The sequence below is a fragment of the Myotis daubentonii genome, chromosome 5, assembly GCF_963259705.1.
Source record: "Myotis daubentonii chromosome 5, mMyoDau2.1, whole genome shotgun sequence".
In the NCBI taxonomy this organism is placed as follows: domain Eukaryota; kingdom Metazoa; phylum Chordata; class Mammalia; order Chiroptera; family Vespertilionidae; genus Myotis; species Myotis daubentonii.
In genome coordinates this window covers 110,762,081-110,788,324 of record NC_081844.1, presented here as the reverse complement: position 1 = coordinate 110,788,324, position 26,244 = coordinate 110,762,081, and the positions used below count along the sequence as shown (strand labels likewise).

At 63.7% G+C, this 26,244-nt stretch overlaps 2 protein-coding genes across 5 annotated transcripts in view; both read right to left on the bottom strand.

Annotated features, from left to right (window-relative positions):
• The window catches only part of MAD1L1 (mitotic arrest deficient 1 like 1), a 149,600-nt gene that overhangs the window by 10,482 nt on the left and 112,874 nt on the right, over positions 1–26,244 (bottom strand). For all 4 annotated transcript variants that reach the window (XM_059699422.1, XM_059699425.1, XM_059699424.1 and 1 more), the window contains 2 exons: positions 18,468–18,558; positions 6,130–6,334 (listed from right to left, as the gene is read on the bottom strand). In XM_059699422.1, coding sequence (XP_059555405.1) covers positions 6,130–6,334; positions 18,468–18,558 — 296 coding nt within the window. The remainder of the gene's footprint in view (positions 1–6,129; positions 6,335–18,467; positions 18,559–26,244) is intronic.
• The window catches only part of PSMG3 (proteasome assembly chaperone 3), a 139,146-nt gene that overhangs the window by 86,165 nt on the left and 26,737 nt on the right, over positions 1–26,244 (bottom strand). The gene's annotated exons all lie outside the window — the stretch shown is intronic.

The window sequence follows — 26,244 nt, the reverse complement described above, 5'->3', positions numbered from 1 at the left end:
GTCCGAGCCAGGACCAGACTCCCCACATGCACCCAGGTCTCCACCGCCTGCTGCTTGCGGGCAGCCTGGCCCTGGCCCGTCAGTTGATGCCAGGGCGCTGGTCTGCCGCCTCCTCACGTGCATAGGGCCATGCCCGGCCCTTGCCCATCTGGCCGCGCACCGGCCCTTGCCCGCCCTGTTCATCACCGGCTCCGACGGCCCCGGCGGCTGAGAGCCTCTTCGCCGGGAACGCGGGCGGGAGCCCTTGATTAATCAGGCCATCAGCCATGGGACCAAGAGGGCGACTGGCCGCTCTGCCTGGTGCCTGTGCTCTGGGCAGTGGGCGGGCAGCCTGGGTCAGGTCCACCTGGGAGCCCTCTCTGAGGCTGGCACCCTGCCCGGCGGCTCTCCCATCCTCCTTCACCTGCTCTTTAGATCCACCCTCCACCCACACTGACCAGTGGACGCTGCCGGAACCACCCTTTCTGCCTGTGTCCCCCCCTGCCCTCCTCACCTGCCCCCTCGGTGCACCTGGCCTGGCCCCCTGCAGCCCTCGGCTTGGCCCCTGCACGTCCGGGTGAGGGACAGGGACGGAGGGACAAGGGGCGTCTGTGAGGAACGGCCGAAGGAGCAGCTGGCGGAGTCCAGGTCCGAGTGGGGCCGCGGTGCCTGCAGAGGCGGCAGAGGAAGGGCCACCGTGGGGACGGCTGTCACCCGGCAGGAACGCCAGCCTTGATGGGGACACACGGGAGCCGCTCTCAACGTGAGGTGCTGGGTCTGGAGGGGTGACCAGTGTCCCCACTCCTGAAGGCGCCTGGGGAACATCTGCGCGCCCTGAGGTCGTCTCTGCAGCCGCTGCTCGCAGGGCCGGGCGGCTCCGTGCGGAGGCCTGGCCCAGGGGCACCCCCGCGGGAAGCACGAAGCCCGGTGGCGCTGCTGGGCGGCTGGCGCCTGCCTGGGCTCCCAGGCCACGCGGGCTGCTGGCTCTGCTTGGGCCCAGAGCTGGGCCGCGCTTCTACACTCCCAGGGCTGAATTATTCATGCCTCGTACCTCCTAAACTATTTCAGTTTTACATTTTTAAATATTTAATAATTAGGCATCAAATATTTATGCAATTTTATTAACAGCAGTGGGAGTCGGTGCTGCAGGCCTGTGGCTGGTTTGCTCCCGGGCCTGGCTGGCCACGTGGAGAGGAGGTGGCCGGCCTGGGCTGGATGGAGGTCCCTGGACACCTCCCAGGAGAGCAGGGATGGGCACTGGCATTTGCTGACTCCTCCCACAGGCGGCCTTCCTATCCCAAATCCAAGCCCAGGGAGGGGCCAGGTGGCGGGCAGGCAGCGAGGGCACTTGGCCAGTCTGCCGAGACCCCCGCCTGCGGTGCTGGCCGGCCTGCGCCTCCTGCACGCGCTCAGGCAGGGAGGCCTTTCCAGGAAAGGGCATGGCAGTGCCACTGTCCCAGCGGCTGGCTTCACTGACAGGCACAGGACCCTGCCACGGGCGGAACCTCCGCCGCCCCGGGGTTCTCGCCTGAGGTGCCGGCAGCCCCGCCCTGGGCCCCAGTCTCCACATGAGCCCATGCTCCCTGCTGGGCCGGAAATTGCACGTTTCACACCCGAGAGCCACTCGCCCTGGAATTACACGCAGATGATGGCGCGTGTGCCTGGTGGCTCGGTGCCGGCACCCACACGGGGCATGTGTGTGATTAACGCTCCCTCAGCAAACAGCCTGTCACCTTGCACAAAAGCGATCTGCAAGGACACCGGCAATTACAGCCCTGGTTACGGGGGGAGGTCCTGGGGCGACAGGCGGGCACTGGTGCCGCATCATGTTCTCGGGGGGCTCCCTCCCCGCTCAGAACAGAGAGCGCCGAAGCCCCGTGGATGGGGGTTCGTGAGCCTAACGTGCCGGCTCCCAGCCCCGGCCCTTCGGGAGTGAGGGGCCAGCTGAGCCCGAGCGGAAGCCACCCCGGCCCTCACGGGGCTCCTGACACACGTGGAGACAGGCCCAGAGGTGGTGTCACCAGCCAGGGAGTGAGAGCCAGGCACCGAGGCGAGGCCACCAGGAGGGGCCGTCCCCCAGGCCACGGGGCATGAGTCTGCTGGGAGGACCAGCCCTGCACACCGGCCACCCGACAGGCTGGCTGACCAGCTCCACGGGGCCCTGCGCCCCCAAGTGCGGTGCCCTCACAGCATGCCCCCCTCGGACTAGGGCCACTCCACTCTCTGCCTGTTTGGCTTCCATGAGGGCGAGATTGGGCTGCGTGGCCCACGGCTGGCCCCACGGTCGGACCCGGGAAGGCTCGTTCCGTGACGTGTGACTCACTTCCGGGCTTTCGCGTGGCACCCGCCCGATGAAGGAGCACCGCCCTGCTCCCCTCACGGACGGGACGAGAGCCAGGAGCCAGCTGCCTGGGCCACTGCACACCACGGAGCCAGACCCACCAGGAGGCGGCACTCGACCGCGCCACCCGCGCACCCGCGATGTGCACGGGACACCACGCTGGGCCCCGCTTCCGGCACCTTCTTTCGCACCCGCCCCAGCAGGTGGCCGTGGGCTGAGTGGGCAGCACAGGGGAGGGCGCGGGGCCCTGGCTAACTGGCCCAGGAGGGGCAGGCGGGTGGCCCCAGGTGCATGAGGAAGGCGTTAGCCCCCCGCCCGGCACGGTGAGCATCCTTCACTCCTGAAGGCAGGGGCCTCCAGAACCCGGGCTCCCGGGCGGCGCCCTCCGAAGGGAAGCCTTTCAGGGCTCATCTTTTATTGACAAAGCCACTTCGGAGTCAACCCGTCTGCTTTTCTAGGAGACGAGCGTCCGCCCCCTCTGAGACGGGAGTCCACGCAAACTGCTAATGCAGGCGGCAGCGCGGCCTGGGCCACAGGCTCCTGCAGACCCCGCAGGTGGAGGGAGGGGACCCCGAACGAGTTCAGCAGCTGCAGCAGCCGACGGGAGGGGGCTGGGAGGCCGAGGAGGACAGAGGGCTCTCAGGGGCCGAGGGCCACAGGGGAAGGACCCACACCCGGCAGATGCAGCTGGGGGACAGCTCCCTGAGGGTGGGCGGGGAGGTGTCCACGGGAGCCGGGAGAGGACTGACCCTGGCAACGCTGGGTGCCAGCTGTCACGGCCAAGGACACATGGCAGCGAGGCCCTTGCCCTCTGGCCCGGACAGGAGCCTGGTGTCTGGGCTCCAACCCAGAGCTGACGACTCCTGCCGGCACCTACTCACCTTTCACAGCCCACAGCGGCCCCTGAGGCTGCGAGGCCTGCTATCCCTCCTGCACCCTCTGCACTCCCTCCTGAGTCCTAATTGCTCTGAGGGGCACCAGGACGCAGGCCAGGGAGCTGGCATTGCCTCCTGATGGCTGATGGCTGATGGCCGGGCGGGGCTGCCCTCCCTGACAGCAGGCCCGAGGGCAGCATGGGGGTAGCTGCTCAGGACGGCCCGAGCCAGGGAGCTGTCAGTGCCTGGAGTGTGGCCGTGCTGAGCCGCATGCCGTGGCCCACTGTCTGGGAGTTCACGGCGGCCACGCTAGCTCTGCAGCGCCTGAGAGCCATGCAGGGGAGGTGTCAACTGGCCGAGAGGAGTGTGGGGACCCTGCGGACTGCGTTGCTCTCCAGCGGACGCCAGCGGGGCTTCCTGTGCTGCTGATTTCCCCGAGAGCGTTGCCCCTGCCACTGGGCCCCTAGGGATGGCCCTGGCCAGGCCACAGGCTCTGCCTCCTGTCCCCAAGTGAGAGAGAGGCTGGGCGTGGGGAGGGCGGGTGGTGACTGCGTCAGGCCCTCCACACGGGCAGAGCAGGCCGGCTGCAGCGGCAGGGCACCTGGGCCCTGGGCCCCCGCGTGGAGCCAGCAGCTGGGGCCTGAGGGCAGCTGCACTTCCTCCCCCGCCCACCGGAAACCCAGTGATTATGTTACATGGCTCCGTTCAGCCCCAATGAGCCCCTAACGATGGCGCTGTCCTTACTACCTGACGCTGGGACAGACAGTGCAGGGAGCGCGGCTGGACACAGTGGTTGCAGCGCCACCCAGGCAGCAAGGCCCTGTCTGGGGGCAGCCGAGGGGGGGCGTGCTCCCCGGCATGAAGGCCAGCCTGAGGCCTGTTGGGGGCACTGCCCACCAACTCTGGTCAAAGGCCCTGGCGCCTCGGCACACACCAGCGCCAGCCTGAGGCTGCCTCCCTGCCTGAGCCACAGGAACTCTGCTGATGCAGGGCAGCGCCTCTCTTCTGCCCGGGCCCAGCCTGAGACAGCGTCTCAGAGCGGCTCCGGGCAGGGGGGGAGGGGGGCGTGGGCCTGGGGGACAATGACATGGAGGAGGCAGAGTGTCCCCAGTGGGAGTCTGGGGAAGACATGACAGCCTCGCAGCAGCATGGACCGAGCCGTGGCTGACCACAGGCGTCACGAAGAACTGGGAGGAGCAGACCCGTGGGGCCGGGGGTGCAGAGGGACAGCGTGGGCTTCCCCACTCCTGGAGGCCACGGCTCCCGCAGGAAGGCGACTGACCTCGCCCCGGGGTGGACGGGGGAGTGCATCCGGTCAAGTGCCTGCAGAGGCGCTGCGTGTGAGGGCGCAGCCCCCCGTGTGCCAGGCGGGAGCAGGTGTGCCAGGTCTGCCCGCACCAGGCCCTCCCGGTGTCCTCCTCCCAAGGCAGAACGGGTGGCATCCAGGGGAGCCTGGCACCCACCACGCTCCCCCCTCCCCGGAGGCCCCTCGCATCACTGTGCCAGCCACAGGGACAAGTTCGAGCCCTCACAGTGCCGCTCTGCAAGGTGATGGCTTTGCTGTTAATGCTCCACCTCAGGAACCCCGAGGGAGCGCCTGGCCCAGCCTGGGTGCGCGGGAGCCACGCGAGGGCAGGAGGCAGCGGGAGGCTAAGGATTCAGGGCCTGGAACGGGTCAGCAACCCCCACGAATTGCTGTTCCTGCCTCATGGGAGCGCAAGTTGGGGGGCGCGGCCTGGTCCTGCCCCTGGTGTCCAGAGCAGCCCTGCACCCTGCTGACCTCGCAGGCGGCACTGCCCACGCCCATCCTCCATCCCCCACTTGCTGCTGCTCCACGCCCTGGAACCGTCTGGACATGGACCCTTTGTGCACCTGCCAGGGCACTGGCCTTGCTGTCACATGGCCACAGTGTCTGCCCTGCACCACCTCTGCCCTCAGCCAGGGCCCTGACCACCGCAGGCCCAGCTGCTCCCAGCAGCACTGGCCGCACAGCCGGTGCAGGGCAGGCTGGCCTGGAGTCCAGAGCGGAGGGTGGACAGTGTCTGGGGTGGGGCACTTGCTGGCAGCTAGAAGCTGGAGCCCTACTCTCCAGGCCGGGTCTCTGGCCACTAGAGAACCCAGTCAGAGGTGGACAATGGCAAGGCCTCTGCAACGGGAGAGGTCAGAGGCCAGAGGTCACAGGTCACCGCCCAGGAGCTGGTCCTGCGCTGGAGCCCGGTGTGCTGGAGGCAGACGGAGCCCCATCCATGGCTCTGCTCACAACTCAGAGCCACCCGGCAGGAGCCACAGAGGCCACACCGCTCGCCCGCTGCCTCCTGTCCACCGGGCGGAGGGCATCAGCGTGGTGCCTGGCTGTCCTCACATGCTCCCTCCAGGGCCAGGCTGTGGGGACCCTCCTCACAGGCTGCCTGACCCAGAGGAGGCAGCGCGCCGGGCACCTCCACCTGCCAAGAGGCTGAAGTGCCCGCGGGCCCAGGTCCCACGGGCACCGTGTGCAGGGCCTCCGGGAGGCCTGGGCCCCCACGGCCCTCCTTAGGGCTGACGGACGCGCTCTTCTCCGCACCAGGACGCTGAGGCAGGACCTGCGCCCACGCACTCCGAGGCCTGGGGGCAGACCCCGTGGTCACGTCCCAGAGGTGGCGCCCTGACTGGAGAGGGCAGCGCATGGGGGCGCGGTAGGAAGCGCTGTGTGGCCGCCGTGCGGAGGCCCCGGGGAGCTGGGTCTGCATGACGGGCGGCACGGGGACACGGAGAGACGTGCTGACTTGTTCTGGGCCTGAGAAGCCTCGGCCGGTGGCTTCTCCACTGCAGCTCTGCAGGCCCAGCCTCCCGACCTCCCCCCGCCCGCCCTCCCGCGGCCTGGCTGCCTGCACAGGACAGATGGACAACAGCACCCAAGCTGACCCCGTGGCCGTCAGGCCGGGGTGTGCCTACCTGCCACCTCCTTGGACGAGGGCAGACACGCGGCCTCCAGGTCGGCGGGCACGGGGCCGCCCCGCTCCAGGGCGCACACCAGCTTCCGCAGCTGCTCACACTCCTCCTGCAGCCGCGCCTGGTCCTGGCGGCGGCTCTGCTGCGCCTCGCGGGCCGGGTTCATGCTCAGGTGCAGCACTTTGGTCTTGCTCTGGTCGTAGTCGCCCTGCGGGACACAGGCCGTCAGCACAGCGTCCAGAGAACGCGGGGGAGCAGGCGCTGTCGACGCCAGACCACGGGCGTGAGGTCAGGACCCTCTCGTGGGGGCGGACATTGCGCTGGCCATGTGCGGCCCCTCGGGGATCCACGGTGCCAGCACTGACCTTGGAGGAGACACGAGACAAGACCTCCCCACACCCCTGGGACAGCGTGGACACTCAGGACCCGAGGCCCTTCTATCAGCTCTGACCACCAGGGGGGCAAGGACTGTGGTGGCATCTTGCAATCACTCTACTGAGAACCGTCCAAAAACCCGCTTCTGCTCCCCTGCAGGCCACCCCTGAGGCCGCCCTCCCCACCCCCCAGGTCACAGGTCACAGCCAGGAGCGCCAGAGCCCCATGTGCGGGAGATGGGTGGAGCCTGAGGATTACGCAGCATCACAGAGAATCACAGAGAACGGAAGACACCGCCGCGCTCCCCCCCACACGCTGCCCTGGTGACGCCCTGCACGGCTGGGCGTGCTGGTGTCAATGCTGATGTGTTTTCCCTGCGGCCCTCGGGCCCTCATTTCAAAGACCTTGGCAGTGAAGGCAGCTGCTGGGGTGGGGAGGATGCCCTCTGCGGGGATCTGTCTGGTGCTCTCGCCCTGGTTCCCTGGGCTGGGGTGGGGGAGGAGACGTCACGTGAGGGCGCAGCGTCCCTGACACTGGTGGGGATTCTGCCGGAGACGCGTCTCCTCCCCAGCTGTCGTCCGACGCGGTACCGAGTGTGGCCTTTAGTTCTGCATGGGCTCATGGATCAGCTTATCTTGTGCTTGGCGGCAGGAGCACATTCCTGGCTCCGTGTCCCTCTGACACGCCCGCGTGGTTCACAGTGGGCACGCCCTGGCCGTCAGGCACTAGAAGATGCTGTGGGCCCATCCCACGTGTCTCGGCCCCAGAACCCCAGCACCCCAGCGGCCTTGCCTGCCCAGGACCAGTCTCTAGTGGGAGTGGTGCTGTGAGTCCAGGCACCTGTCTGCCAGGACCGTGTGACGCGCCTGAGCGTGCACCTGGCCACGCAGGTGGGAACCCCTGAAAAGGAGGCCAGGAGAGGACGTGTCTCCAGCCGCCATGGCCCAGCCGGCAGGTCCCTGTGTCGAAGCTGCGTGAGGCCCAGGAGGCCAGCGGGCCTGCCCACTGGCAGACGGTCTTGGCTGCTGGGAGCCACGCGTCTTGGTCTTCATAACAAAGTGCCAGGTAACCAATGGGGCTCCTCCCCTGAGGCCACCAGGCCTCCTAGTCCCACCCACAGGGGCCAGCGCCTTTGGGACTCTCCCAGGTGAGAGCAGGGCCGAGGGGCCATGACGGGGCGCGCACCGTGCGGCGCGAGCGTGGGCGTGCCTGCTGGGCTGGAGGGCGGGCCCACGGCTCTGCTTGCTGAGGTCACGAGGGTCACTGACGTGGGCTGAGCCACAACTGTCCCCACAGCCTGGTGACGGGGACGAGGAGCAGACCCCCAGCCCTGCCTTCTGGTCCCCAGGGGAGGGAGCCAGCCTGATCCACGGCCGCCCGCCATGGCACAGGGAAGGTGGCGCCAGGAGGAGCGCCGAGGGGGCTGCGCCTTCCAAGACGAGCAGGTGGGAGAGGAGACGGCGGCTCCACTGAGCTCTGCTCTGGACCCGGCTGAGGGGACGGGATGGGGCGGGAAGGGGCTGTAATAACCCGACGCCTGCTGCCTGGTGTGACCAGCGCAGGGGCCGCCCAGATGCCACGAGGGCCTCGGAGGAGCGTGCTGACCCCACGGGCGGGGGCGTGGCTGGCGTCTGCTCACGAGCACAGTTAACCAAAGACCCACCAGGGGGCCGAGCTCCAGGGGCAGGGCCCACGGTGGCCATGGCGGGGCTGCGTGGTGCCAGGGGGAGTGTCAGCCACGCGATTCTGAGGAGACGAGGTGGGGGGGCCCCCAAGTCCAGAGAGGGCAAGAGGTTTGCTCAAGAGCACAGGCCGGGTGGGGGGGGGGTGGCCTGCGCAGAGGCCCGCGTCCCTCGCAGTGTGGGTCTCTCTCGGCTCAGGTTCTGTCAGGCCCAGGTGATTGGCCGTGCCCCTCCGCGTCCAGGACCCCTGGAGCACCCGGGACCCGTGGGCCGGGGTGGGGAGTGCGGTGCCGCCCTCACAGGCTTGTGGCCTGCTGCCCTCTGCCAGGGAGAGGCCGGTGAACTTGGTCTCCGAGGACGTGGCGCGGACAAACCCCGGGAGGCCCTGCCTGGCTGAGGACGGACCTGCTGGGAGCGGCCGGCCACCCAGCGCCAGGCAAGGAAACGCTGCCCCCTGGCTGTGCCCTGGGGGAGGGCGCCTGCTGCCCTGGGCCCGCTGTGCATACTGAGACCCTGCTGGAGAGAGACGCGAGGAGAATGCAGAAGCAGCGCAGTCACAGAGCGGCCGTCCTCATGCATATTCATCAGTCACCGGCTCAGGCCGCAATCAGCCTCTCTAGTCTGAAGTGGGGGGGGGGAGCGGGAGCTACCAGATGGGTGTGCAGCCCGCCCAGCCCGCCATGCTGACCTCGTCCCGCCACCCCTGCCCGGGAGGTGGCCAGCAGGGGTCCCAGGGCGCACTGCTGCCTGACGTGGACCGTGCTCCTCGCACACCGACCAGGCCTGCTCTACGCAATGGCCGCTACGCGTACCTCCCGTCGCGGGGAGGCTCGGACGGCAGGCGCCTGTCCCGTCTGAAAGCAGAAGCCGCCTGTCAGCGAGTCGCTGCCTATGCCGACTGTGGGGGAGCCCAGAGCCAAGGAGGACCCTCCGTCCGCCGGGTATGCCCAGATCCCCTCAACCCCAGAGGCTTCCGGCCATCGGAACGCCACGCAGGCCCAGGACCAACCTTCCCATCTTGGGAGGCAGGGGCGCAGGCCTGCTCCCTAGGGCAGGAGGGGCAGCAGCTGGACCCATGCAGCGGCCGGCTGTGCCAGGGAGCGGCCCACAGAGAGGGGCTGCATCGGTGGCAGCTTGGGTCAAGCTCAGGGTGGGAGCAGAATGGAGGTGGGTGGGCGGGGTGTGGCCACTGATGACTAAGATGAACTCTGGCTCAGCTGCCAGTGCCCACACGTGTCCACAGGGCACAGCCACACCGGGACTCGGGCCCCGTGTGCTGGAGGGGGACCGGGCACACCGCCTGCGCTGTCCTGAGCGGGGAGGCCGCTGTCACTGTCCAACTGTCCCCGCCTGTCACCCCACAACGGCATGCCGCCCCGCCCCGCGCATTGGCTGCCTTGCCGCCGGAGCTGCCCTCGTGGAGCCAGATGCCAGCGCAGCCTCACCCACTGCCTGGGCTGGTGGGCGCTGGCGGTCAGTGGGCAGAGGGGTGCCTGGCTGGCCGAGTGGACGGGAGAGCAGCCCCCAGCGCCCGGCCGCCCTGCCGGCTCACCACAGACACCTAGCGCGGGTTGCGCACTCACACCGCTGTGCGGCCAGCCCACCATCATCTCCAGAACGTTCCCTCTTCCCCAGTGGGCTGTCACTCCCCCTCCTTCTGGCCCCGCCCTCCACTTCCTGCCTGTGAACGTGGCTCCTCCAGGCCCTCCCTCGAGGGGAGTCAGACAGTGTGTGTCCCTCGTGGCTGATCCACTGAGCAGTGTCCTGAGGCCCATCCGTCTTTTCCGTCCGTTTCTTTCCTTTTGAAGCTGAGTTCCGTCCAGTGTCGGGATGGGCCTCACCGCTCATCTGCTCACCGTGGGTGGCTGCGGGTGGGGTCGCGGGCAGCTGTTGGAGCCCTGCCCCTGCCCCAGCCCCAGCCCCAGCAGTGGGGCGCTGGGACACATGCTTCAAACAGCGTTCCGTCAGCCCGCCCCTGCGGTGGCCATGGGGCCTCGGAGACAGTGCTCTCAGCGTTTGCGTTCTGTCCACAGGACCTCTTTCTCCGGGAGAAGCTGTGGTCAGAACGCCCGGGACCTGCTGTGAGCCCTGAGCACCCCCTCAGAGCCGGGGGCCGGACCAGGAGCTCGGTCCTGCCAGGCTGCTTCCTCCCCCCATGTGCTCCTGGTGGACGTGCCGTCGCTGTCAGGGCCCGTTCCTTGTCTCCCACAGAACACAAGCTCATGCAGGCTGGGCCCTGGCGCCCTCCCCCTCCACTGCACCCCATTAGTGCGGTGCTGCCCAGGGGAGCCTGTTAATGGTGGGCTGCTCATGGAGGAGCAGGGCTGACGGGCATAGTCCGGGCACCCCTGCAGGGACCGGAAGAGCTGTGCCCCAGGGCCCTTGCCCGGAAATGACCATAACACACTATTTTTCACCACGTCGAATAGCTAGGTTTGTGGCGTGCCGAGTCCCTAACTGTTCCATCTAAATGTTTGCGAGGGCCACATGCAGATAAGGAGGTGCCACAGCCGCGTCTAAGTGCCGAGGCCGGTGCGGCGGTGCGGGAGGCTGTGTGGACGCCCAGGCATGGGGGGCAGCGCCCGCGGCCGGCGGTGGCACCGCTCTGTGCCTCCTGCTTTCTGGGTCTGAGTCCAGCCGGTGGCAGAGGGGCTGCACTGTCCCCTGAGAGTCGAGGGGAAAGACCCCAAGAGCCTCTCGGTGGTCCCTGGGGACGCCTTGCAGCTTCATCTAGGTGGGGGGCTGGGCCAGTGGCAGGGTCTGAGGCCACGAGGAGGTCGCTGGCACTGGCGCTGGGCCCAGGAGACGAGCCGGGCTTACTATGCAGGACACGTCACTCTCCTCATCAAAAATCAAAAGAAATCAGCGCCCGTGGAAACGTCTCCACACAGACGCACATCAGCGCGCTGGCTGGTTCAGTCCCGGCGTCAATAAACATGAGCCGCCCGCGCCATGGGAGGGGGTTCAGGCCTTTTCCTTCATTAGCGTCCTGTCTCACATCCCACACTCAGGAGGCAGGCCTGGGGAGCAGGCAGGTCGGGGGGCAGGCAGGTCGGGGGGCAGGCAGGCCGGGGGATAGACAGGCCGGGGAGCAGGCAGGCCCGGGGTACAGGCAGGCCCGGGGAGCAGGCAGGTCGGGGGGCAGGCAGGCCCAGGGTACAGGCAGGCCCGGGGTGCAGGCCCGGGGTGCAGGCAGGCCCGGGGTGCAGGCAGGCTGGGGGCAGGCAGGCCCGGGGAGCAGGCCCAGGGAGCAGGCAGACAGGGGAGCAGGCCCAGGGAGCAGGCAGACCGGGGAGCAGGCAGGCTGGGGGAAGGCAGGCCCGGGGAGCAGGCAGGCCCGGGGTGCAGGCAGGCCAGGGGGCAGGCAGGCCAGGGGGCAGGCAGGCCCGGGGAGCAGGCAGGCTGGGGGGCAGGCAGGCCCGGGGTGCAGGCAGGCCGGGGGGCAGGCAGGCCCGGGGAGCAAGCCCGGGGAGCAGGCAGGCTGGGGGGCAGGCAGGCCCAGGGTGCAGGCAGGCCCGGGGTGCAGGCAGGCCCGGGGTGCAAGCAGGCAGGCCGGGGAGCAAGCCCAGGGAGCAGGCAGACCGGGGGAGCAGGGCCCTAAGAAGTCAGGCCTGGGCACCAGGAGGTAGGTTACCAACCCTGCATGTGGAGCCCAGAACGTACGTGTGAATACAGGGGCATGGGACTGCAGACGGGCACGCGTGTGACCTGTCCCAGTGGCACGCAGGGTCCCAGCACGTGGGCGGGCACAACGCGACACGGCGGGCAGGCAGAGCAAATGTCCAGGGTGTCTGTCTCCTGACGCCCATTTTCACGTTTCATGAAATCGAGCAAAACTAAAAGCTGAGGGGCTAACTATGCTGACGCTGAGGCCAGATGAGAGCCAAGAGCTGCTGGGAAGCCTGCAGAGTCCTGTGGGGGCGGACGAGACGTGTCGGACACGGAGCACCGCAGGCACCAATCAGAACCACCCAGAACAGGGCCACGCGGAGACACGGATGAAGGGAAGACAAAACAGACCCAGAGACACACAGGCCTCGTGCGGGGTGACAAGGAAGAGTCTTCAAAAACAGACTGAGATCCTTCTCACTCTGCACATCAGGGCCACAGGCAGGTTCCGAGTCAGTCACGACTGGGATGTGAAAAAGGAAGGAAAAACTGCCTTCGTAAAAAATACCTTAAGCAAAGTCAAAAGATAAGCAATAAACTGGGAAAACATGCTCACAACTTAAAATAAAAGGAGCCCAACTCCTTAATATACAAAGACTCTAAGAAATCAACAAGAAGGCCGATAGTCGGCTTGAAAAATGGAGCACGACTATTCACACGTACAAACACACTAAAAAGTCCTTCCTCTCATCTACACCAATAAAAGGGTAATATGCTAATTAGACCAGATCAACCAGACGTCGTCCGGATGTCCTTCTGGACAAAGCAACGGTAGCAGGGGCCGAGGCAGAGGCGGTTAGGGGCGATCAGGCCGGCAGGGAAGAGCGGTTAGGGGCGATCAGGCCGGCAGGGAAGAGCGGTTAGGGGCGATCAGGCCGGCAGGGAAGAGCGGTCAGGGGCGATCAGGCCGGCAGGGAAGAGCGGTCAGGGGCGATCAGGCCGGCAGGGAAGAGCGGTCAGGGGCGATCAGGCCGGCAGGGAAGAGCGGTCAGGGGCGATCAGGCCGGCAGGGAAGAGCGGTCAGGGGCGATCAGGCCGGCAGGGAAGAGCGGTCAGGGGCGATCAGGCCGGCAGGGAAGAGCGGTCAGGGGCGATCAGGCCGGCAGGGAAGAGCGGTCAGGGGCGATCAGGCCGGCAGGGAAGAGCGGTCAGGGGCGATCAGGCCGGCAGGGAAGAGCGGTCAGGGGCGATCAGGCCGGCAGGGAAGAGCGGTCAGGGGCGATCAGGCCGGCAGGGAAGAGCGGTCAGGGGCGATCAGGCCGGCAGGGAAGAGCGGTCAGGGGCGATCAGGCCGGCAGGGAAGAGCGGTCAGGGGCGATCAGGCCGGCAGGGAAGAGCGGTCAGGGGCGATCAGGCCGGCAGGGAAGAGCGGTCAGGGGCGATCAGGCCGGCAGGGAAGAGCGGTCAGGGGCGATCAGGCCGGCAGGGAAGAGCGGTCAGGGGCGATCAGGCCGGCAGGGAAGAGCGGTCAGGGGCGATCAGGCCGGCAGGGAAGAGCGGTCAGGGGCGATCAGGCCGGCAGGGAAGAGCGGTCAGGGGCGATCAGGCCGGCAGGGAAGAGCGGTCAGGGGCGATCAGGCCGGCAGGGAAGAGCGGTCAGGGGCGATCAGGCCGGCAGGGAAGAGCGGTCAGGGGCGATCAGGCCGGCAGGGAAGAGCGGTCAGGGGCGATCAGGCCGGCAGGGAAGAGCGGTCAGGGGCGATCAGGCCGGCAGGGAAGAGCGGTCAGGGGCGATCAGGCCGGCAGGGAAGAGCGGTCAGGGGCGATCAGGCCGGCAGGGAAGAGCGGTCAGGGGCGATCAGGCCGGCAGGGAAGAGCGGTCAGGGGCGATCAGGCCGGCAGGGAAGAGCGGTCAGGGGCGATCAGGCCGGCAGGGAAGAGCGGTCAGGGGCGATCAGGCCGGCAGGGAAGAGCGGTCAGGGGCGATCAGGCCGGCAGGGAAGAGCGGTCAGGGGCGATCAGGCCGGCAGGGAAGAGCGGTCAGGGGCGATCAGGCCGGCAGGGAAGAGCGGTCAGGGGCGATCAGGCCGGCAGGGAAGAGCGGTCAGGGGCGATCAGGCCGGCAGGGAAGAGCGGTCAGGGGCGATCAGGCCGGCAGGGAAGAGCGGTCAGGGGCGATCAGGCCGGCAGGGAAGAGCGGTCAGGGGCGATCAGGCCGGCAGGGAAGAGCGGTCAGGGGCGATCAGGCCGGCAGGGAAGAGCGGTCAGGGGCGATCAGGCCGGCAGGGAAGAGCGGTTAGGGGCGATCAGGCCGGCAGGGAAGAGCGGTTAGGGGCGATCAGGCCGGCAGGGAAGAGCGGTTAGGGGCGATCAGGCCGGCAGGGAAGAGCGGTTAGGGGCGATCAGGCCGGCAGGGAAGAGCGGTTAGGCGCATCAGGCAGGCAGGCAGAGGGGCTGGGGCGATCAGGCAGGAAGGCGAGCGGTCCGGATTGTGGGAGGGATGTCTGACTGCCGGTTTAGGCCCGATCCCGCACAGCAGTTGGACATCCCCCGAGGGGTCCTGGATTGGAGAGGGTACAGGCAGGGCTGAGGAACCCCCCTCCCCATGCACGAATTTCGTGCACCAGGCCTCTAGTGTATAATAAAGTAACAGAGGTTAGAACTACGTTGAACCTTATCACCTACTGGACCAGAAAAACCTAAAAGCCTGAGGGCACTGTTGGCGAGGGCAGGGGCACAGTGCCCTCAGGCTGCTGGCACACACTGTCCTGCCGGGCGGGAGGGGCAGTGACGCTGTGAGAAGCCGCACCTGTCAGGCACCTGCAGGTGCCCTTCAGCCCGCTGCCCCTCTTCTGGAAGTTACACCACACAGACTGGCACACGGGAAACGCCACATCGCGGACACTCAGCAGCCGTGTTTGTGGCTACAGAGGAGGAGGTGGCGGCTGCACTCCCACTAACGACAGCCGGCTGAACAGGTGAGGGCACGCCCCACAGGAACCCCAAACCCCACGGACTGATGGAAAGGCCGCCCTCGTGCAGCAAGTGACAAGGACGAGGTGCAGAACCGTCTGGAGCCAGGTTTTCCTCCGAGTTACAGGCGGTGAGCAGTCAGGATGTGCCAGGAAAGAAACAACCACCGGTTCCCTCCAAGCAAATCCATGGGAACCACCAGAGCCAACAGGGGATCTGAGAGGCAGAGGTGAGGGTGCTGGGGCTCAGGGCTCCTGGCAGGTGGGAACGGGTGGGGGCGGGTGGGAACGGGTGGGGGCAGGTGGGGGCGGGTGGGAACGGGTGGGGGCAGGTGGGGGCGGGTGGGAACAGGTGGGGGCGGGTGGGAACAGGTGGGGGCAGGTGGGAACGGGTGGGGGCAGGTGGGAACGGGTGGGGGCAGGTGGGGGTGGGTGGGAACAGATGGGGGAGGATGGGGGCAGGTGGGGGTGAGTGGGGGCAGGTGGGGGTGAGTGGGGGCAGGTGGGGGCGGGTGGGGGCGGGTGGGGGCAGGTGGTGTTCAAGGGCTGACAAACTTGCCCCTGGGCAGCGGCTGTGTGACAGAGCAGTGGGGGCTGGGGCCTCAGAGCATGGATGGGGAGAGGGCACTGAGGGGAGAGGAGGAGGGAAGCTCCCCACCCACCATATTCATATTCAGAGGGAAGAGGTGGAGGTGGAGTCTGTGATTAGACAGTGCTTCCTGCTGGTGACGCAGGGGCAGGAGCGGGCCCGGCACTGAGCTTTCTGCTCACAGGGAAGCCAGCAATTTTCTACCCACTCCATTCCCCCCAAAGCTGCATTTATGTGAAAGGTCACGGGGCTGCAGTCTGAGCCCCTTCCTGAGCGCCCAGCAGGCCGGCTGGGGTGGGCGGGCCTCCGAGGGAGGGCGGCCACGCAGGCTCCCACGCCCACCACCCACCTCCTGCCCAGCAGCGTGGCTGGCAGCTCTGGGGCTCAACCCCGGGATGAATTCTGCTTAATTACACGCGTGCTGACAGGGCAGGCTACAGATGTTTGCAATTTGCTTTAAAATGCATCAAAAAAGTTCAAGAGGATGCGTGGATGGGTGGAGGAAGAGAAGTGGATGGGGGGAGGGGGACAGGGAGAGGTGGGGAGAGGGAGGTAGGAGAGAGGGGGATGGGGGAGAGGTGAGGAGAGAGGTGTGAGGGACGGGCTGGGAGAGATGAGGAGAGAGGGGAAAGGAGAGGTGAGGAGGGGGGGGACGGGGGAGACGGGGCTGGGAGAGATGAGGAGTCACAGAGCGGCCACAGGGAACGTCTGTGATGGGTCGGATGGTGGGAAAACGGGTTCCTGGGAAACTTTCAACGTTGCTGGCGTGAGAATGTTCAGGAGCCGCTGGGGAGACCCACCCACTACACATGGGCCCCGGGCCTGCCACGCACTGAGCGCCCTCGCACGCAGGGGGCGCCTGGCCCTCTGCCCTGACACCTCAGGAGCGCCCGGGGCTTGTGGCCGGTAAGAAACCCCAATGTGGGGAGCACCTGTCACCCTCCCGGTAGGAGGCAGCCTGGCTGGGAGCTGTCGCCTCTGCTGCCAGCACCGGGCATGCGTCCCTCCGGGGCTGGTCACAGCCATTCCCTTGGTTCTGGGAATCCGAGGCCGGTCACCCTCCAAGCCTCTGGCCAAGACGCTGACCAGAGGACAGGCCCGGGAAGGCGGGGTGTGTGCAGGTGCGGGGCACAGGCACACGCTCCCCACTGCTCCCTGGCGGTCACACAGACAGTCTGCTCCCCGAGCCCTGCTGTAGGCACAGCGAGGGCCCCGCTGCCGCCGGCCCACGGCCCCTGGCACTTGCTCACGTGCCTTTATTTCAGGGATGTTCAAACCCGATTCTGCCTCTAAAAAGGGGTGTCTGAGCCCTGGCCGGTGTGGCTCAGTGGGTAGAGTGTCGGCCTAAGGGTCCCGGGTTTGATTCCCAGTCAGGGCACATGACAAGGTTGCGGGCTCGATCCCCAGTGTGGGGCGTGCAGGAGGCAGCCGATCAGTGATTCTCTCTCATCACTGATGTTTCTCTCTCTCCCTCTCCCTATCTGACGTCAATAAAAATAGATTTAAAGAAAGAAAGAAAGGTGTGTCTTGGTCAGTGGAGTGTTGGCTAACTGTGGGCCTCAGCCTCCCCACCTCTAAATGGGGTCCCCGAGTTCCCCGTCTTTCTGAAGGCTCCTGGGAGGCTCTCCTCGAGCCACGTGAGAATGCACAGGTCACCCAGGGAGCCAGCACCTCAGGAGGCTGCACCACAGGCGCGCGGAGGCCCCAGGCCCGGAGCAGGCCCGTGTGAGCGCCCCGCTCCCTCCCGCCCAGCGGGGAACTGAACCCCAGAAGCTCCGACTAGCGAGCCCTCTCCAGGCACAGGCTCCCAATGACGGCGGCCGCAGCTGAGCTTCATCAATCTTCCCTGAAGTGGCCCAACCCCAAGACTCCGCCAGAGGGAGGGGGAGGGGCTCGCACAGGACACTCAGCAGCAGGCGGACACAGCCAGGCGAGCTGAACGCGGCGGCCCCTCCCCGCCTCTCCATCTGGCTCCAGGACCACAGCCATGGCCGAGCTGCAGCGCTGCAGCCGGGGCAGAGGGCGAGGGGCTCCCGCCTGCAGAGCGCGGCCAGGCCACTGGGAGGGCGCTGTGCGCTCCTGCTGCCCCCAGGCCCGGGCAGAGAGGAGGTCTCGTCCCCTCGACAGACGACGTGAGCGTGCACTGTGTGCCGGGCGTGGTGGCAGGTGTGGCCTGTCTCCCCGCGGCCCCGAGTGGCGTCACTTCCCCGACTTCATGAAGGACACACTGGGGGCTCAGAGGGCAAAGCCCTAGTCCAGCTCACACCTGCGGCCTCAGAGGCCGGACCCGCCATGAAGCCCCTCTCCACCCGCCGGCACTCTGCACGCCACCCCCGCCACCTGGACCCGGCCCTGAGCCCGACGTGAAGTTTCCTTGTCCTCCTGCCACCGGAAAGACCGCCTCTGCCCCTCTGCCCTGCGCAGCCCCATGCCGGTGGGTGCCGCGTCCGGAGCAGGAAAAAGAACAGCTTTCGCGGGACTCACTGCTGGCTGATGGGGGAGGCCCGGAGCCATCAGCGACCTCAGGCTGCAGGATGAAAAAGCCAGAACGCGACCCCAGGCGCCTCTGACAGCGTCGCTGCCCCCGGGCTCCACCTGCCAGCAGCCGGCTCTCCACGAGGCCGCGGCCCAATGACCGGTCTGAGCTGACAGGCTGGGCGCTGCGCACAGCCCGGCCACGCTCACTGCGCCTGGCTCCCTCACAGCTGTCACCTCCGCGTCTCCAGGAATTGGCAATAAGAACGGGATGGATTTGTCTCGAGTAGGCGTCAAGATAAAATCCGAGGGCCTGTCCAGACCTGGGTGGGGGTAGCCTGCAGGCCTCCTGCCACAGGACAATGGACACAGGAGGACAGACAAAAGCAGCGCAAGCGCACGGTGTGAACAGCAGGTCAACCTCCCCACTGCCGGGGGCGGGGCTCGGACCAGCCACACCACAACCCCTCCCCGCGGACAAGGCTGCGGCCTGGCTGGGTCAGCCCTCGTGGGCAGGTGACCTCTCGGGGCCGGGGACACCTGCTCCCGGTGAGCGGGTGGTGCGTGCGCGGAGCAGGTCTGAGCCAGGGGAGGGGATGTGGGGCAGGGGCACGGAGGGCCCAGCTCCGACGGGCTCACCTGCAGGGTGAGGTGCTCCAGCTGCGCCTCCAGCCTCCGCTTGTCCTCCTCCAGGCGGCTGCGCTCCCCTTCCAGCTCCTCCACCTTCACCCTGCGGGGAGAGGCCGTGACACCACCGCCCTTGGGGAGAGCGGTCACGAGAGAGGCCCCAGTTCTGTTCCCAAATACACATACATGAGACTGACGTCCACGGAGGACCTTAAAAGCCCTGCAAGAGGCCCAGGCAGAGGCTGGCGGGTGCCTCCTCGGCCTCTGTTCCCATGGAGAAGTCCTGATGGGGAGGGAGTCCCGGGGATCACACTGGACAGAGGGGGACAGTGGAGCCCAGGGGAGAGGACCTGCGGAGGACACTGTCCCAGAAACGACAAGGAGGCGTGACGAGGAGCGCGAGAGCACCACGTGGGGCAGCAGAGACAGGCGCTGGGGGCGTGGGGCGCGCCCTCCCTCTGGGCCCGGAGACCAGCAGAGGCGCCCATGCGGGGTGGGGTCCCCTCCAGGAGGCCCCCTTCCTCGGGCACGCTGTGCCTCTGAGGCCCTTTGGAAAACAGGGCATTCGGATTCTGAAGGCTCGTGAGTGAATGTCCTCGAGGGCTGGATTCAAACCAACGTCTGTCGGCTGCAGACGCTGAATAAAACGGCACAGTCCGCCCTGCTGTGCGAGCAAACCCGGAGAACCACCCCGTCCGCGCATCTCACACGGGGGCATTCCTGCCTGTCCTCCTCGGGGACATGGTGCCTGGTCGCAGGAGAGGGGAAGAGAACGGCTAAAAGAGCGTGCGCGCATGTGTGAGTGTGCATGCTCACATGTGCCCGACACATGTATGGATGTGCACACATATGTGAAGTGAGTGCATATGTGCACACATACATGATCACATGTGCATGTTCGTGTGTGCCTGTAGACACGAGTGTGTGCACACATGTGGGTGAGTGTGCTGTGAGAGGTTGCATGTATGTGAGTGTATGTGCACGTGAATGTGTGTGCACATGAGTGTGCTGTAAGAGGCTGCATGTGAATGTGCATGTGAATGTGCGCACGCGTGAGTGTGCTGTGAGAGGTTGCGTGTGTGTATATATGAGTGTGCGTGCATGTTAGTGTGCTGTGATAGGTTGTATGTGTGTACACAAGTGTGTGTGCACATGTGAGTGTGCTGTGAGAGGTTGCGTGTGAGTGTGTGTATACGAGTGTGCGTGCATGTTAGTGTGCTATGAGAGGTTGTGTGTGTGTGTACACAAGTGTGCGTGCACATGTGAGTGTGCTGAGAGGTTGCGTGTATGTGAGTGTATGTGCACGTGAATGTGTGCACATGTGAGTGTGGAAATCCGCTGGAAGGGGGTGCTCTCTTGCCTAAAGCATCTGTAAGGAACATGCTACAAGCGGGACCCTTAGAGAAGAGCGACTGGGGGACAGGTGCCGTGGGAGCGGCCTGGGGCTGGAGCGAGGCAGTGCAGGCCCATCTCCCAAGGGTCCTGGATCCCCCCATCACACCCCCCACGCCTGCTGGCTGCCCGCACTCAGAGCTCGGCCGAGCCACGCTGTCACCGCTGGTGCCTCTGTCCTCTCGTCCGCCCTGTGTGTCCCGCACCGAGCATGGCAGGCTCACTGCAGACACTGGTGGCCACGGCCTTAAACGACCGTCGAAGTCCTCGGCAGGGACTGGGCGTGGGAGGTGATCCCAGCTCGGGCCCTCACAGGAGGGTCCTGCGTGGACCGAACGCCTGCCCCGCGCCCTGGGCTGCAGCCCTGACCCAGGTGTGGTCCGGCGGCGTTTGGAAGGTAACCGTTCGGCGAGGTCCTGAGGGTGGGGCCCGGGCGCGCTGGGAACAGGAGGCAAGGGCTCTGGGAGGCGGGGCTCAGAGGGAAGAGTGTTTCTGGAAACGGGAGGGGGTGGCTGGGACCGCATCATGACGGACATGGCTGTCTGTGCTCGGGCACGGCGGACGCCTATGTGCCGAGGAGGCTGAGCAGCGTGCTGATGAGCGCTGGCCCTGCTGCTGACAGTAAAATGTGAGACGTAGGAGACGGACCGAGGAGGGACCTGGGGGTCTGGTGTGACAAGAAGGCACTCACACGGGGTCGCCTCTGCCCCCCAGACCTTCGGTGTCGCAGGAGACAACAGGCCGGCAGATGGGCCAGCGCTACGGTGTCGGGAGACAGACAGGGGCACAGGGCACCGGACGCAGAGACGAGGCCAGGGCCCCCTGGTGGTGCCCTGGGCCGGCCATGCCGGGTGAACAAGCGAGCCTGCAGGTGACTCAGACACCCAATGCCAGGGGTGCCCGTCCCGTGAGGCGTGAACCCGAGAGAGGGAAGACGGAGTGCAGGGAGCTCCGCGCCATGTCTGCAGCTTTTCTGGAGTCACCACCGTTCTGCTCTGAGCAGGGGCTGCGTCAGGACCAGACACAGGCGGCTGCAGAGCCGTCAGACCCGCCCCGAGAGGGTGTGACCCACGTGCAGGGGGAGCGCACAGCCCCAGCCCCACTGCATCTCCTCAAAGCCGAGCTCCCGGACACGGAGGGAGAGGGACGCTCCGAGTCCCTGGGAGGCTGCACGACGCCGACAGGAACCAGACAAGGCAGCGCGATAACGGAACCGCGGCCCGACATCCTCGCGAACACGGGCAGTCAGCAGCAAGACATCGGCCGCTGAGTCCCTGATACACACGAAGAACAATACATCACACCAGGAGGGTTTACCTCGGGATGTCAGCTATTCAGCTCCGACAAATACACCACCGTCGCTGACAGTACGGCAAGTCTAAAGGGAAAACACAGGACCTATCACTCAAGTCAAGGAAAAGCAGGACCTGAGAAAATCCAACCTGCGCTCATGATCAAGGAGAGGAGATGGGAACCTGTACATCGAGACCCAGCCGCCCAGCACACCTCCCGCAAGCATCACGCTCAGGGGGACGCCCACGTGGCCCCCACCAGGCGCCTGGCCGAGCCCGCCCCGCCCCTGCATCCCACGTCGAGGTCATCACCAGCGCAGGGCGCCCCCTTGGAGAACAAAACATAAGCCTGACGAAGTTTAGACAACAGAGTATCTACTTGGAAAACTGCAAGGAATCAACCAAAAATAAAGACTAAAAACCCTCCGAAAACTGGGTAATGTTGCAGGATACAAGGTGAACAACTGAAAAAACCAATTCCTGCCCGGCCGGCGTGGCTCAGTGGTTGAGCGTCGACCTATGAACCAGGAGGTCACAGTTCGATTCCTGGTCAGGGGACGTGCCCCGGTTGCAGGCTCGATCCCCAGTGTGGGGTGTGCAGGAGGCGGCCGATCCATGATTCTCTCTCATCACTGATGTTTCTCTCTTCCTTTCCCTCTCTCCCTCTGAAGTCAATAAAAAAATATTGACTTAAAAAACGAATTCGTTAAAAAACGAATAAAAAAACGAAAAACCAAATCCCTTCTATGTAATGATGAGGTGCCATAGTGAACCACAATGAGGCAGCCTTACAGTGGGTGCAGGACACCTGAGGGGTGACTCTGCCAAGCGACAGGGCCCGCACCTGGGCTGCTCCCGGATCTTCGCGATGGTAAACTGTGCTGCTGTGAACACAGGGGTGCACACATCCTCTCTGATCGGTGTTTCTGGGTTCTTAGGATATATGCCTAGAAGTGGGATCACTGGGTCAAATGGCAGTTCCATATTTAATTTTTGGAGGAAACTCCATACTGTTCTCCACAGTGGCTGCACAGTCTGCATTCCCACCAGCAGTGCACGAGGGTTCCTTTCTCCACATCCTCACCAGCACCTGTCATTTGTTGACTTGTTGATGATAGCCATTCTGACAGGTGTGAGATGGTACCGCATTGTCATTTTGATTTGCATCTCTCAGATGATCAGTGACTTTGAGCATTTTTTCAGGTCTCTTGGCTTTAATATGTTCTCTTTGGAAAAGTATCTATTTAGGTCCTTTGCCCATTTTAAATTAAATTGTTTGTCTTCCTTTTGTTAAGTTGTATGAGTTCCTTATATATTTTAGATATTAACCCTTTATCAGATGTATCATTGCCAAATATGTTCTCCCATATCGTGGGCTCCCTTTTCATTGTGTTGATGGTTTCTTTTGCTGGCAGAAGCTTTTTATTTGATGAAGTCCCATTTGTTTATTTTCTCCTTAGTTCCCATTGCCCTGGGAGATGTATCTGTAAACAAATTGCTATGAGAGATGTCTGAGATTTTGCTGCCTATGGTTTCTTCTAGGATTTTTATGGTTTCATGACTTACATTTAAGTCTTTTATGCATTTTGAGTTTATTCTTGTGGATGGTGTAAGTTGGTGGTCTAGTTTCAATTTTTTGCATGTATCTGTCCAATTTTCCCAACACCATTTATTGAAGAGACTGTCCTGACTCCATTGTATGCTCTTCCCTCCTTTGTCAAATATTAATTGAGCATAATGGCTTGGGTCAATTTCTGGGTTCTCTGTTCTGTTCCATTGATCTATATGCCTGTTCTTGTGCCAGTACCAGGCTGTTTTGAGTACGGTGGCTTTGCAGTATAGCTTGAAATCTGGTGCTGTGATTCCTCCAATCCGTTCTATATAACGATAAGGTGCAATAGTAAACCACAATGAAGCAGCCTTACAGTGGATACAAGACGACACAGAGGGATGAATCTGCCCTAACAGCAGGGACCGTGCCTGAGTGAAACGCCGAGGAGAAATCAGGCCTGAGCAAGGGAGGGTCATGTGTGTGGAGTGGGACCCCCAGGGATGCAGCTCCTCCCGACTGCGGCCAGGTCACCACAGCCGGCACCCCACGCTGAGCCAACATTCACAGGGAAGCCAGGAGGAGGAGCACGGCCAAGCAGCCTGAGGAGCAGGAATGGAACTGGAGGAATCACACAGATGGGTCCTGGAACTGCTCACAGGCTGCAGAGATGGAGACAGTGGTGAGGGGATGAGCCCTGGTCAAGACAGCCAATCAGAGCCCGGAACAGGAACTCGGCGACTCACTGTGACAAGGGCACGGGGTCAGGGAGGACACAGCCTTTACCCACCTGGTGCTGCGGCACCCAACACCTTCAGGCGAAAAATAAAACAACATAAACCTTAACCTAAACCTCACATCTCACACAAAACGTACCTGAACGTGGATTTGAGATTTATTACTTTTTTAGTAATTCTTTATTGTTGAAAAGATTACATATGTCCCCCTTTCCCCCCCTCCAGCCTGCCCCTGCCGCCCCTCTCCCCCAGGCCTTCACCACCCTATTGTCTGTGTCCATGGGTGATGCATATACACATACAAAGTCTTTGGTTGATCACTTTCCATCCCACCCCCACCCCCGCCTTCCCTCTGAGATTCCATACTCTGTTCCCTGCTTCCATGTTTCTGCAGCCACTCTGTTCATCAGTTTATTTTGTTAACTGGATTCCACATGTGAGTGAGATCATATGACACTTGTCTTTCTCTGACTTATTTCACTTAGTGTGATGCTCTCCAGGTAACCTCCATGCCGTCTCAAGGGTAAGAGATTCTTCTTTCTCAAAATTGCTGCAGCTATTCGGGCTCTTTTTTGATTCCGTATAAATTTTTGGAGTATTTGTTCTAGGTCTGTGAAATATGCTATTGATATTTTAATAGGGATTGCATCGAATCTGTCGATTGCCTTGGGTAGTATGGACATTTTAATGATGTTGATTCTACCAATCCATGAACACGGGATATTCTTCCACTTGTGTAGATCTTCCATCTCTTTTTTTCAACGACCTGTAGTTTTCTGAGTACAAGTCTTTTGCCTCCTTGGTTAAGTTCATTCCTAACTTAATTTTTTTGTTGCAATGGTAAATGGGACTGTTTGTTTAGTTTCTCTTTCTGAGAATTCATTATTGGTGTATAAAAAGGCCACTGATTTTTGGGTGTTGATTTTGTATCCTGTTACATTGCCAAATTCATTTATTAAATCTAGTAGTTTTTTTGGTGGAGTCTTTAGGGTTTTCTATGTACAATATCATGTGAATAATGAGAGTTTTACTTCCTCCTTTCCAATTTGAATGCCTTTTATTTCTTCTTCTTATTGGATTAGAGACTTAAATGTAAAATGTGAAACTATAAAACGTTCAGAAAAAACAGAACTGAAAATCTTTGATACTTAGGGTCAGGCCAGGAGTTTTCAGAGTTGGCATCTAAAAAAAGGTGTTCCATTGAAGTGATTAATTGGACTTTACCACAATTAGGAACTTCTGTTGTATTAAAGACACTGATAAGAGGAAAAGACAAGCTAGGGACTGAGGGCCAATATACGCTAACCAGACTGGCAAATGGAAATGCCAAGAACATAAAGAACTTGCCAAAGTCAAAAAGAAGGAGCTGGTGACAGATCTGAACGGCCGCAGAGGACCGAGCTGCCAGCAGAGTCCAGCATCGGCAGCCACGGGAAATAGGTGATGCCAAGACAAGGCTGGGCACACCCAGTGCTGACACGGAGGACACAGAGGAACCCAAACCTCTCGTTCTCACCCCACCCGTCTCCCTAAGCTCCACACAGGCTTATGCGTGGCCTCGGAGTGGCGCCCGGCCCTCCCCGAGCGTGGGCGCTTAAGCCACGCAGCCGGCTCCACGTCATAGCTGCTCCAGGAACAGCGCCCACAGCAAGCAGAGTCCTCAGCAGGCGGGCGGTCCCCGCAGGCCCACGCTTCCTCTGTGCACTGAGCACGTCCGCGATCTCACAGGTGCTAAGCCAGGTGAGCCCAGGTGAGGAGCCGCCGCCCACTGTCCCGTCGGCCCCACGTGGCTCTCCGTGGGAAAGGCCGACCCTCCCCTGGGCCAGCTCCTCAGCCCTGCGCTCGGCTCTGCCGGTGACAAATGGTCGTGGTTTCCTTGATCTGACAGCACGACGTCCCTCCGTCCCCGAAGGACACTTCCTCGCCCGCCGCTGACAGCTCCCCCCCTCGGAACGTGGTGTGCGCGCGGCATCCTGGCCTCCTGGTTGCGGATGAGCCATGGTCGCTGTCACTCATGCTGCTCCCTCGCTCCTGTCAGATGCTCCCCGTGTCTCTGACTCAGGGACTAACTGGCAGGGGCCATGGGTGGTTTTCTAGGTGGGCTCACCCACACTCGGCTCCTGGGGTGTGCCCGCCGCCCATCAGGGGGTGTGCCCGCCCACCTCCCCTCTCCCACCGGGACTCCACCTGGAAGGCCGCCTGGCTGTCCCCAGGACCTGCGGCTCCATCCTCGCTGCTCCCTCTGGGTCGGCCTCCCCTCCGACAGTGACTGCTCCTGACCTGCCTGAGTCACAGGGGCCTGCTGCTGAGCCAGCCAGTGAGTCCCGCCCCGGCTACTGTACCGTCCAGGTCTGCACTTTGATCCTTGAAAAACACTTTTTTCTATTCTTTTGTTGAGGGTTACACTCTTGCATTTGTTGACAAGGATACATACTTTACTGAAGCCGTTTTACACCTGCTTGAGCGTCCTGGTCGGTAAGGGTGCCAGTGACGGCTGTCCTGGCTCTCGGTGTGACTCCTGGCGCTCGGTGTGACTCCTCCTCTCCTGGAGGCACGAGGAGAGGCTGTGTCCCGCTCACTCTGGGCCCCACACTGTGAGGTCTGTGTCCCCGTGCCTCCTGGCCGGCGGCCCTGCTCAGGCGGGGCTGTACCTGGGCCTGCTGTCGGATGCTGCCCTGTGGCTCCTGGCAGAGGACGAGGGTCGGCAGGGCCCTGCTCGGGTTGTCAGCGCGTCGACCCGCCTGTTAAAGCGCAGCCACAGCTCGAGACTTGGAGGGCAGCTCCCGGCAGCAGGAGCGGGAGCCGGTCAGCTCCAGCCG